The sequence below is a fragment of the Trifolium pratense genome, linkage group LG4 (genome assembly GCF_020283565.1).
Source record: "Trifolium pratense cultivar HEN17-A07 linkage group LG4, ARS_RC_1.1, whole genome shotgun sequence".
Classification (NCBI taxonomy): domain Eukaryota; kingdom Viridiplantae; phylum Streptophyta; class Magnoliopsida; order Fabales; family Fabaceae; genus Trifolium; species Trifolium pratense.
Window position 1 is genome coordinate 35839107 of NC_060062.1, and position 13326 is coordinate 35852432.

The following is a 13326-nucleotide window of genomic DNA, read 5'->3' on the forward strand; positions in this document are numbered from 1 at the left end:
TTTTATTCAATGAACATAGTTTTTTTTTGTTTTTTTTATATTCAAAATCGGAAGGAGTAATCTGTGCTGTATATATAACAATCTAACCAGTTCACCCCGTACTATTTGTGAAGTTTGAAAAGATAATAATTTTACAATACAAACATCATGAAATTTCAATCCCTTATTTTTATCTTGGTCATTCTGTTTGCCTTAGTGGCCACAAATCAAGCTATATCAACAAGTGGTTCACGTCCCATCAACATCAACGATCCACATGTGATCGAAATCGCTAATTTTGCTGTTACGGAGTACAATAAGAAAAATAACGAGGCGAAATTGAAGTTCGAGAAAGTCATCAATGGTATATCCACAACTATTAATGATGAGACCAGCTACCGTCTGACCCTTGCAGCTAACAATGGATCATCTTCTAACAATTATGCAGTCAATGTGTTGGAGAAGCCATCAAAGAACTACACCCTCACATTCTTTGCACTTATTCAAGCGTAAATGATTAAAAAAGATTACTTATTGTATGATCATATAAAAATAAAAGTTTATGTTTTGTATATCAGAATGGGTTGTGGATCTAAATATATTATATGATCGTTTAAATATATGTTTTTTTAATCTTCCTTGATATGAATTGTTTTACTTTGAGTTTATGAGCATCTAAGAGAGAAAAAATTGTTAATATTTTTGAAATAGCCGGAGTGAAATAAGATCATGTTCCACGATAGACTATTATTTAACTGTTGTTGAGTTCTCTATTCTCAACAGTTTTATTTCTTTTTGTATATGTACGAAACAATGCTCGAAACTATGACCAATTACTTATGTGTATAATTTCTTTTTGGTCGAAAAATTTATTAACTAGGCTCACACATTTTACGCGTTGAGAAGTAGAGAATCTCAAATTCAAACGTTTACCTATGCAAACAATGCTCCTGATAACTACCAAGTACACTTTTAGGACACTTAAAGTGTAATTTTATTTCATTGTTTTCTCATTTAATCGGTGTATTCTTTTTCATTGTATTCCGATTGACTAATCTCATTTCATTGTATTCTTTTTGAATTTATTTTGGCTTAATCATTATAATTTTTAAATACATAAAAATTGCAATTTCATCATCAAATGTCTCTTTTACTTGTAAATTTATTGATTAAAATGACTAATCAAATACTCATTTAAGAATCAAAATAAATAACAAAAGACACACTCAATTACTAAAACAACTAACTAAAAAAACAATTGATAATAATAACTCAATAAGGCTCTCTTTTCTTCTCGTTTTCCAACCTAGCCGTGACTACTTTTCTAATCTTCTTATGGAGATTACTAGTTTAGAGCATGAAGCCACTAAGTTTGATCTAGTGGTGAGAGATTTGAGTAGTATGCATGAGATTTTAGGTTCAATTCTCATTACCAACATTGTAAACAAAAAAAAACCACCCCCATGTAATTTTTTAAGAAAAAAATTAGTTTAGAGCAGGACCAAAAGTCAAAAAGTGGTATTTAGAGGGTCAATCAAGTAATTTGACTAAAAAAAATATAGAAAGAATATTAGATAAATACAATAAAAAGATCATATACTTAAAAATAGGAACAAAAACAAATTATATATAGGAACAAAATAAAAAATCTATACGCATAAAAATATGAAAAAAAAACAGTAAAACGATTATAGAAAGATTACTCAATAAAAAAAAGTTATAGAAAAAAATAAAAAGAAATCGCATAAATATATGAATAAAGAAATAAAAAAAACAAAACTGTTTAAATAAAAGAAACATAAACAATAGTCCCTTCATCCCAAATTATAAGATAAAAAACAAAAATCACACTTATTAAAAAAAACTAAAACATGATAATTTGAAATATGTTTTTGTGGATTTTCATTGGAATAAGTTGTATGAGAAGATATAAAAATAATTTTTATTGGTTGTTTTTTTTTTTGTTTTTGTTTAAATTTTTTTATTGGTTGTTGTCTATTGAGAAAAAGGTGAGAGAGAGAAAATTAAATGCAATTTGCATTTAATTTTATGAGATTAAGGAAAAAACATTATTGAAAATGATTTTTTCCTTATATTTTGGGACAAAACAAAATGAAGTTTTTTCCCTTATAATTTGAGATGGAGAGAGTATTTTTCCTCAAAAAAAAAAAAAAACATAAACAATATTACTAAAAAGTTTACTACCAACCACTAATAATAATACAATAAAGTTAATTAATACCAAGTATACTAAATTACCCTAAATATTTTTAATAAAATTTATAATTTTTTATTAAAAATATATACGAGATCATTATTTGTCACTGAAACATAAAAAATTGAATAAATAAGTTTATAAGAAAAAAATACAATAATTACACTTATATTTTAACAATATTATATACAATATTTTAAAATTTGAACAATATTATAAATTTTCTACAACAAACTTAAATATATAAAAGCCAATATTAAAAAAGAAAAAACAGGAAAATGAACAAAACAACATAATAAGCGACTAGGTTTAGAGTGAGAAAGAAGATGGAGCATGAACAACGAAGCTTTGAAAGCTTCTTAACATGGACATCATCACACTTAGGAATATCAGATTCATCAACAACTACCAATCAATCTCATCACTCTTTGGGTCATTCTTTATGCGTTTCTATCTTTCCTCATTCTGGCGGGTACTCACAATTTTCCATCTTCATTATTATAACCAATGATTTATTTTCAATAATTGTGTAACTATTGATGCTTTTGATTTGTTTATGTTAAAAAAATTTACCCTTTTTATTGTATTGTTTTTGGTGAATTCTGCAGTAGAGGTTTGGGTGCTGTGAGAGATCTTAAAAAGGGAGAACTTATTCTAAGAGTTCCAAAATCTGCTTTATTGACTAGTGAGTGTGTTATGGAAGATAAAAAACTTTGTCTTGCTGTTAATAGACACTCTTCTCTTTCCTCAGTTCAGGTTTTTGTTCTTAACTTTACTTTAGTTAAGATGTTCTGTTGCTGGTTTTGTTTACATAGTTGTTACTGTTTTTCATGTAGAGTAAATAATTAATTTGATCATGAAATTGTAGGACTGTGTATCAACCTAATTCACTACATTAATGATATTTCAAAATGATTCATGAAATTGGAAAATGTTAATAAGCTTTGTCCCTTTGTTGGTATTCCTAGGGACTATAATGACATTAAGTCGGTAATGTCGGAGATGCATTTGAAACTAAGTGAATAATGTTATTTGATAATTATGAGAAAACAAGAGAAATGAGAAAAGTAATCTTCATTATTGAGAAAAGTAATTGATTACAAGGTGGAATTCACTTATATACTACAAGTCTTGTGAAGTTTCATGATATCTAACTATACACTAGATGTACAGAATCATAACTAACCGTATCCAAAGTTTGTTAGACAGTTATAACTGTCATCTGGCCTAGAAGCTTCTGAAGCTTGTGTACACGTAAGCTTGGTTCTCCATGCTCTTCTTCCATGTGTTTAGTTAAGTTCTCTTCCATATGTTCACTTATCAATTTTTTGATCATTCAATAGCCTCCCACAAGCTTGGCCATGATAAATATTGATCATTCCAAGCTTGGATATAAAGTGATTGAACTTTGGAGGTGGCAATGCTTTTGTCAAAAAATCAGCTAGCTGCTCTTGGGTAGAGATAGGCAGTAATTTAAGAACCCCCCTTTTGTACCTTTTCTCTCACAAAGTGGCAGTCTATTTTAAGATGTTTAGTTCTCTCATGGAAAACTGGGTTAGATGCAATGTGAATTGTACTCTGTGAATCACAATACAATGCTGGTTGTTTGGTGCAGACAACATTAAGGTCTCTTAACAGATACAATAGCCATTGAAGCTAACAAGTTGCAGTGGAAAGAGCCCTATACTCAGCTTCAGATGAAGTTAAAACCAGTTGTTGACCTTCTATAATCAACACAACCTGCCCAGTCAACATCAACATATCCTAGAATCTGCTTATCTGAATGTCTGGGAAACATAAGACACCAGGGTTGTTTTCAAATATCTTATCCTGATGACTCTGCATGCAGTTTTGTAATGAGTGACAGTAGGAGAATTCAAAAACTGACTTAATTGCTGAGTTGCTAGAGTAATATTTGGTCTAGATAATGGAGGTTTTGAGGCAGTGAAGGGGTGAGGGGTGTACGGTGATGGTTGGTTGAGGTTTTTTGCTTCTCTGTGTTTTTTTTCCTTTTGGTTTGCACCCTTTGGTGTTTGTCTGCAGAGTGGCGTGTTTCTGGCTGGCTTGGAGTGCTGCGTTTCTGGCTGGTTTTTGGAGTTTTGCTTGTTGGGCTTCGGCTTTGGTTTCCATTTGGTACCATGCTGTTGCTGTTTTTTTGCTGCTACCTTGTTGGTGAAGTTTTCTATTTTGCTTGGCCTGGGTTGTTAGCTTTAGTGCTATATCCTTGGTCTTTATTTGTACTTTGCTTTCCTCCCTTGGCATGCCTTATGCCTTGGATTAGAGGGGTCTATAATAATATTTCGCTGTTCAAAAAAAATTCTGGTCTAGCAGTGTTAAGGTACAAGAATTTGCCAATGAGTCTCCTATAAGCTGGGATATCTTCAAATAATGGACTGTCATTTGGATGAAGCTTAATGGAAGGGTCAAGATGGTGCTGGCTGGTTTGGAACCTAAGAGCCCAGAGGATTCAAGAAGGTCCAAACAATATTTTCTTTGAGAAATTGTGATGCCAGCTTGAGAGTGTACAACTTCTAAGCCTAAGAAGTATTTGAGGGTGCCTAGATCTTTGATTTTGAAATTAGTATCTAGGATAGTCTTGATTCTTGTAAACTCTGTGAGGGAAGTACCAGCTTAGATCACATCATCTACATAAACTAGTAACCTGTCTGATGGAACCATTGATCCTGTCACTATCAATCTTTTGATCATTCAATAATAATAGATCAAGAGACAAACTTGATTAACATTTTATGGTTCTTCTTGGGATTTGTTTGGAATATTGATAATGTACAGGACTAAGTTGATACAGTCCTGCAATTTTGAGGGACAAAATGGGTATTTATGGGTGCAGATTCTCTCTAGTGACATATTTGTCCTGTGAGATCTCATACACACCTTTTTCTTAGCACATGCCATATTTATTATTAAAAAAAAAATGAAGGGCACTGATTTCACTAGATTCTCTCAAGTATGGGATAGAATCCTTTCCTGGTATTTACCCTTATTCTGCAATTTAACTTGTCAAAATGGATAAAGACAATAGCTTTTCAGTAATCACCATTTTAATTCTTGAAATTTGTAGGGATCAGACAATTTTGTCTCCGAAATTAATCAAATTACAAAATAATAATTGAAATTTTCGATCGCATTAGTCCCTTTTGGTCGGTCAATTTAGTCATATAAATTGCCTTGATGAGTCCAATGTGATTGATGATTTTCAATTTAAGGATCATTTTAATTTTTTTTTCTTTCAGAAACCAAATTGTCTTAACCCTACAACGTTAGAGCCTAAATAGACGAGTTACTCTTAACTTTGATTACCTTTCTATTAGTTATTGAACAAACCCATTTTTTTTGGTTAGAATTATTGTTGTATGCATGGTTGAACTAGGCATTGATCCTACATGTTAGGATTTGGTCTCATCACTATTGTTATGTAATTATTAAGCATTGTTAGTCTTTTATTTTTAGGGTCTTGTTAACATGTGCATATAGGGCACATAATAAGGTATCTTAATATAGAAATTTAACATTTAATGATACAAGACATTTAATGCTTGAAAAGTTAAAATGCACAAATTCTAAGGCATAATTTCTATTTTTACTACCTTAACATGTGCCATATATGCACATGTTAACATTCTCCTTATTTTTATACTTATTTTCCATGCTTGTTTATATTGCAGATATTGACTGTTTGCTTGTTATACGAAGTCGGTAAAGGAAAAACTTCAAGGTGGCATCCTTACCTCGTGCATTTGCCGCAAAGTTACGACCTGCTAGCCATGTTTGGTGAATTTGAGAAACAAGCTCTGCAAGTTCAGTTTCTGTTAGAAATTTTAGTTTATCTCATTAGGTTAGATTATAGTATCTTGGCTAATGATGTTTATCAGAGCTTCATATGTGCTACTACTTATGTTATAAATAATTCATCTTGGTGTTATGGTTATCAGGTGGATGAAGCAATGTGGGTCACAGAAAAAGCTGTACAAAAAGCCAAATCAGAATGGAAAGAAGCTCTTGCCTTGATGGAAGATCTCATGTTTAAGCCTCAACTTCTAACATTTAAGGCTTGGGTTTGGGCCGCGGCAACGGTTAGAAACTCATCCTTTGTTTCAGATGTCAGAAGTATTTTAATTCTTTTTTCTTTTCTTTCTTTCATGCACATACATTTTATTCATTCCCTCTATTTTGTTTTGGTTAATGTTATCAATTAGTGGCTACATGGATCCACATGCATTGACAAAGTATACATTAGCTTGAGTCTTGCATTGATTGACGAACGATGTCTTGCTTCGAGTACATGAATATGATAAATGATTGATGATGTAGCATAGCTGTTAATCCACATGGATATCATATTTGTTGATTCCTTGCCCACATTTGTTGATTTTTAACAAATAACTATTGTTCCGCTATACTCTATATAGTACAAAGTGTTGCCAAATAGCAGCGATATAGCATAGCAGAATTTGAACAAACCACTATTTTCTGCGATCCGTGATTGATAACATTGCTTTATGATAGGCATCATTCTAAATATATGTTGCTTACCTGGTCTGGTACTTGCATCAATGTTTTAACAGAATTATTTTGGCTAATCTTTTTGAAGTAATGCTACATACATGGAATTATTTCAACGATTATAAATTTACAGTAACAACTTGATTGAAACAATGGTTATTCTTTTTCTTAGTACATCAGATGCATCTTCCTGTGCATTACATGTCATATTTTATAGCCATTTTAGTTGTCATTGGTAAATCAGAATTCACACTCTTGTGCTATCATTTAATAATATCTAAACTCTCAAAAATCAGATATCTTCCCGGACATTGCATATACCATGGGATGAAGCTGGTTGTTTATGCCCTATTGGTGACTTGTTTAATTATGACGCACCTGGAGAGGAGCTATCTGGTATCGAGAATGTAACTGCCTTATCAAATGGAGACAAGAGTATAGATGTAGACGAAGAGCAGATCGATTTTCATTCACAGAGACTAACTGATGGTGGGTTTGAGGAAGATTCTAATGCATATTGCTTTTATGCCAGGACAAATTACAAGAAAGGCGATCAGGTAGTACACAATTCCTGGAAATTTTAACATAACCATTAGGTTTATGTATCTAATTTAGCATGTGAATATTAGTGATTTATTTTTATTTTTAGTGTTTACAATTTATCTTCAATTGTATGTTTTGTCGAGTTAAGAATTCCATAATCAAATTGTTGCTTGTCTTATGGATGTATTGCAGGGACTCAATTTCTTTTTGTCGTATAAATATTTTCAATAGGAGTCAAATTACACGGTTGTTTTCGGGTAATTTTCATTCCATTGTTTAGTTGATAAGGAATAACAAATTACCTTGTTTTCACCAGGTTCTATTATGCTATGGAACATACACGAATTTGGAGCTTCTTGAACACTATGGATTTCTCTTACAAGAAAATCCAAATGACAAAATTTTCATCCCTTTGGAACCTGCTATGTACACTTCTACTTCATGGTCTAAGGAATCACTCTATATCCATCATGACGGGAAGCCTTCATTTGCGCTACTAGCTGCGTTACGATTGTGGGCAACCCCTCATAATAAAAGGAGGTCTGTCGGACATCTTGCATATTCCGGTTCTCAACTGTCTGCCGACAATGAAATTATTATTATGAAATGGTTGTCAAAAACTTGTGACGCTGTCTTAAAGAATATGCCGACATCAATTGAAGACGATACCTTACTCGTGAATGCATTAGATAGTACTATTAGTCAAGACTTAATAACTTTCATGAAGATTGCAAAACTTATGTCTTCTAGGGATGAAGTTTATACTTTCTTAGAAGCTCATAATATAACAGACGCGCTTAGTTTGAGTGAGATGATTTTATCTAAAAAAGCGAGAAGTTCAATGGAGAGATGGAAATTAGCTGTCCTATGGAGGCTCAGGTATAAGAAAGTCCTTGTTGATTGCATCTCTTATTGCAATAGAGTATTAGATTCTTTCATGAGATAATGTTATGATGTATTGGTTGTAATGCAGTTAAGGTTTTCCCTTTTATATGTAAGAGATATGATTGTACTGGAAAAGAGTGAAATAAGGAAAAAGAAGCTAACCTTATGCAAATGCTTGAATAGTTATTTATTTTTTTAATTTAAAAATTTCATTGATGTCAATGTAGTCTTTATACTTTAGACTTTAGATGATTGGAATGAAAATTTTCCAGCACTCTTTAACATTCATTTTCTTATAGGAACTAAGGAAAATAAAGTAATAGTATGGATACTTTACAATGTAGCTATTTTTTTTGTTGATAATAATTTATAATATAGCTACTATTAAAATAAATAATCATATGTATTTAATGATAATCAATGATTTAGTGCTACTATAAATTCTAAACATGCTGTAACACTACAAGAAAAATAGAATACAACCTGAGGCAGATGAACAGTAACCACCGCCGCTTCCCATTAAACCAGCAGTTACAAACTGCCACTGCATTCTTAATAGAATCTTAATTTGATTTTTCAATCAAAACTTTCACTCTCTCGCAGAGGTTTCACCCGTACTTCTCCAAATCGAAACTTTCACTCTTGCTCCTTAGCTTCTCATCACCACCGTAGCTTATCTCATCGCCGCCGTAGCTTCTCCTCATCGCCCCGTAGCTTCTCCTCGCAGGTTTCACCCCCCCTCCCCCCTCTCCCTCTCTTTCTCTGTGCTCACAATTTCTTGGTTTTCTCTTGTTAACACTTTGATTATGATAATTTAGGATTTGATGTTTATGTGTTCAATTTCTGTATTTTTCATTTTAGGGTTTTACTGATGGTTTTTTGGGTTAATTGTTTTGTTTGATTTTTTATTTCAATTGTATTGAGGAGTGATTTTTAATTTTTTGTTTTAGTTTTTTGGGTTAATTTGTTTTACTGATGGTTTTTTGGGTTAATTGTATTTGTAAATTGAGGAAGCCCCTGCAGTACCGACAAGGCAAGAAATAGTAATGGTTTTGTTCACTTGAATTTTAATGGATCATATTTAGTCATTTTTATGGGTGTATGTTGTCTACCAAGAAATTTTACTTAGCTATGTGTATCTAATGCTATATTTCTTTTATTAGTTTCTTGGTTCTGTTAAGTTTGTTTCTTGTTTTATAGTTATTTCTTCTGGTTTTTTAGGGTTCAGATCTGCTTCCTTGTTTTATATGTTTGTGTGGTGTATGTGTGCCAAATTGAATATTTTAGAATGTCATATAATTCATTTATGTGTAGTTTCTTGGATACCATAGAGCAGCATATTGATCTATTTGTTCTCTCTTCCTATTTTGTAATTTATGTAGAGAAATGCTATAGAAATTAACAAGGGGGTTATTTCGAATGGTTTGATCTGAAATACTATCTCTTATGAAATCTGTTATTGCTAGTTAATTATGCATAATCATTTGCTAGTTTGCTTATGAAGGGTTTGTTCTAACATTGCTAGTTTGCTTAACAACCATCATCAATTAGTTACTTATGCATATTTTTTTCGACGCAGGCATATATTTTGTTGGACAGAAAGCAGTAGTAGGTGAAGGTTTGCAGCAATCAATACTCTACTATGACAATAACTTGACTGGGACAATTTTTCTATTTGAAGTCATGAATGCAAGAAGGTAATTTCATTTAAATAGTTTTAAGTCCTAATTAGGCTAATACTTTAACAGCCTTAATTTGCTTCCAACTAATGAGTTTCGTTGGTCTGCATGCTTGAGTTTAACCCCTAACATGTGTGTTTGTGGACTGTCTTGTACATTTTTTGCATAAGCTGACTTATTTGATTTAGAACATGATTTGAAGGTTAACTTTTAATGCATCTTCTACTTTATATATTCTATCAAAGTTACATGCTAGTTTTCATGTGTTCTTATATTTAATCAAAAATAGTAATCTTTAGCTCTAGTGTAGGCATGCATACTTAATTGCTTGTGTTACTTTCTGCTTGTTCAGAGGTCAAGTTCACCCCATCGGAAGCTCTTCGCCTTAAATTGAAGCATTCATCAAAGCTCGACTTTGAGTTGCAAATGGTTAGCCTTTTTTTTTTTCTACATAGATTTTCTTAGACCATATTACTAACTAAAATTCATATCTAATTGAAATTCAATGGTTTTATTTTTATTTACAAGAGTTCCCATTAGTTATTACATTTGTTATTAAGGAAGTAGAAATGTTATAATTAATCTTTGGTGGTACTTAATTTTCATGTCAGGGATATATGTAGTAAAACGCAAATTTGGACTGTCAGGTTATATCTGCTCGATCTTTGTTTACGTGGCCAACACATATTCTTTTGGTATGGTTTCAGTGAACCTTATGATTGTCCACTCGAGTTTTTTTATATGTTTTTCCATAATGAAAACTATCATAAATCTTTTGGTTTTTCCTTAGGTTCTCTCCAAGACAGAACTGCAATTCCTTGCTCTGCTGCCTACACTAATGCCTAATTGAGGGTCATTGCTGAATGTGGAAATTGGTAGGATGAAATTTTTTGTAAACTTCATGTTGCTGTTTGCTATGATTATTATCATTTTGTTGTAGATTCTTGTAGTTTTTATTCTTTTTATTGTCTGTTTTTAGTGATTGCATTAATGCTTGAAATTAATTTCTGCTGCATAAAAAATGTGTTATAAAGGTTCTACTTCATTCCGATGTTTTAATCACGTGTCTGCCAGGTATTGTAACACTTCTAATGCAATTCAACTCTACTTTCTTTCTGTCTAGAAGATTGGACATTGGGTTTACCATGATAGGAACAAAGTGGGTACTGAATACTTTCCATTGATGGCAATGTGAAGGATTAAATAGAACAGGTCAAGTACAATATATGAGGCTAATAGAGTTCTACAAAGAATACGCAACATTGAAGATGTTTCAGGTAATAATAAATTGTTGAACTAGTTCCCTGGCACCTTTCCTAAGGGGGTGTTTGTTTCAAGGTTAGGAATAATATTCCTGGGAATATATGGGTTGGAATAAATATACCCATGTTTGTTACAAGGTTGACATGAAATTATTCCTGGATATGAAGTTTTCTTGGAATAAAATAACTTCCAATAACTTCTCTTATTCCCAAGGAAATGGATGAGAAAGAAAAGTTCCCATGAAAATGGGAATACATTTTAAATAACTTCCAATAACTTCTCTTTTACCCACTTTTATCAATAATTCCTAGGAATGTCGTTAATATGAACCAAACATGTTTTTTTTAAAATACCTGGGAATAAAGTTCCCATTATTATTTCCTGGGAATATGATTCCTGGGAGTAAAATTAACAACCTTGAAACAAACGCCCCCTAATTCTCCGGGGAAGATGTTAAAAAGTTAATGAAAAACTACAAGTAGAAGCATCGAAATGTGACATCTGTTGTACCCTAAATTTTGCCCACTCTTTTTTGTCATATAGGGTTTTGTGTTGCAATTTATTTTGAATTTGTGAATTAGCCAAATTGGTAGTGAGGAGTGTTTGACGGGTTACAAGTGCATGGTCATGGGTTCGAATCTTACTAGTGTTTTTTTTTCTTTTTTCATTTTTTATTTTATTTCGTTTTATTTTTATTTTATTATTATTATTATTACCGTCATTATTAAAAAAAATATAGAAAATAAAAAAGATAAGAGTCACAGCTCAGCAGTGCGCGTGTATCTGTTCTGAAAAGGAAGTTTTCAATTTGTTCATCAAGCGTATTAAAGCAGATCAAACCAAAAGGAAAAATTCTCATTCACTTGCAAATCTGCTCAATCGTCATTCATTTCAAATCAATCAGGATTCAATGCTAAAACTTAATTCTATTGCTATATAAACCCAAGAATTCCACACTAAAAGGGGAGGAAAAAAAGAGTAAATCACGCATAAACAAAAAAACCCAAACAGAATTCCAATCCAAGATCCTAGCTTCCAAATCTTTCACTTCCATTACCGAGAGTCAACCTTGCATCGCGGAAAAAGGCATCGGGAGGAGGAAGAAAAGGAGACGAAAAACAGCAGTGAGCTACTCTGGGATATCACTGCAAGGACGGTTAGTATCACTTACTTCTCTTATTTTGTGTAGTCTGAATATGTGCTAAATGTTTCTGAAATTTCGATTGATTTTTGCTGCTTTGCTGTATGATTGATCCATGTAGAACCTGTATGTGCTAGGTTGGATTTGTTTTTTTTATTGTATGTTAAAAGTAACAGAGGACTAATCAGTGTTTATAAAGAGGAATTTGGATTTTGGGATTGTCTAAAAAAAAGGGGGGTTTTTGACCAAAAAAATAAAATAAAATAAAAATCAAGGTTCCCGGCGCCGCCGCCGCGCCTGATTCTGGACCGCGGTGGTCCGACCACCGATCTCCATCTGTTCTTCATGAACACTTTGAAGAAGATGAAGATGGATAGTGAGAGTGAGAGGACCGAGAGAGAGAAGTTGAAGGAGAGAGAAAAAACTGGAAAAATGAATTATAATCGGTAGTTTGGTGTATTTATAGGCTCTGACCCTGTGCGACGCACACACAGTATGCAGTTATCATCCTAACCGTTTGATCGCATCAGGTAGCTCACCATCAGCCATCTGCGATCTCATCAGGGCTGTCTGATTGACAGCCCAGATCCCTTCCCTTTATTTTTTTGTTTGGCCCAGCGCCTCTGGGCCCTTCCCGGGTTGGGCCTGCTATGTCTGTCGCTATACGCACCCCCAATTTCTGTTTTGTACATTCTGTGAAATTTTATTTATTTATTTATTTTTTATTTTTTTTACCTTTTTCATTTGTTCATCTAATTTGTTTAATTTAAGTTCAAATAAAGTAAAAAACGCAAAAAAATAAATAAATCATTTGTAATGTTAAATATGTGAATAAAGTTAAATAATTTGGATTGAAAAGGGGACCGGCAGATGTATATCCGCTCATACCTCAAAAGACCGAACGCTGGCCATGCGCCTTGCCTATCGGTTGTTTGTCTACCGGTCCCCTTTTAATCCAATTTTATTTATTAATTTATATTAGCGGAAGACAAACAACCGATAGGCAAGGCGCATGGCCAGCGTTCGGTCGTTTGAGGTATGAGCGGATGTACATCCGTCGATCCCCTTTTCAATCCAAATTATTTAATTTTATTCAC

General features: G+C 32.6%; 2 protein-coding genes and 1 long non-coding RNA gene across 5 annotated transcripts; all 3 read left to right on the forward strand.

Annotated features, from left to right (window-relative positions):
* Positions 1–147: 147 nt before the first annotated feature.
* LOC123922568 (cysteine proteinase inhibitor 5-like) lies at positions 148–492 on the forward strand. Its single transcript, XM_045975274.1, has one exon. It carries the CDS (start codon positions 148–150, stop codon positions 490–492), a length of 345 nt encoding a protein of 114 aa, XP_045831230.1.
* Positions 493–2458: 1966 nt separating this feature from the next.
* LOC123923746 (protein SET DOMAIN GROUP 40) lies at positions 2459–8318 on the forward strand. Of its 2 annotated transcripts, XM_045976471.1 has the most exons (6): positions 2459–2666; positions 2803–2950; positions 5881–6012; positions 6148–6288; positions 7015–7275; positions 7578–8318. In XM_045976471.1, the coding sequence occupies exons 1-6, from the start codon at positions 2521–2523 to the stop codon at positions 8205–8207; spliced, it is 1458 nt and encodes a 485-aa protein (XP_045832427.1). In that variant the 5' UTR covers positions 2459–2520; the 3' UTR covers positions 8208–8318. The 2 variants fall into 2 exon arrangements, with proteins under 2 accessions (XP_045832427.1, XP_045832426.1); XM_045976470.1 differs by having other exon boundaries at positions 5881–6288.
* A 1129-nt stretch (positions 8319–9447) lies between these two features.
* On the forward strand, positions 9448–10965 carry LOC123923747. Of its 2 annotated transcripts, none has more exons than XR_006814487.1 (5): positions 9448–9843; positions 10178–10254; positions 10437–10520; positions 10616–10700; positions 10949–10965. It is a non-coding gene; the product is annotated as an uncharacterized LOC123923747 (long non-coding RNA). The 2 variants fall into 2 exon arrangements; XR_006814488.1 differs by having other exon boundaries at positions 10900–10960.
* Positions 10966–13326: the final 2361 nt, after the last annotated feature.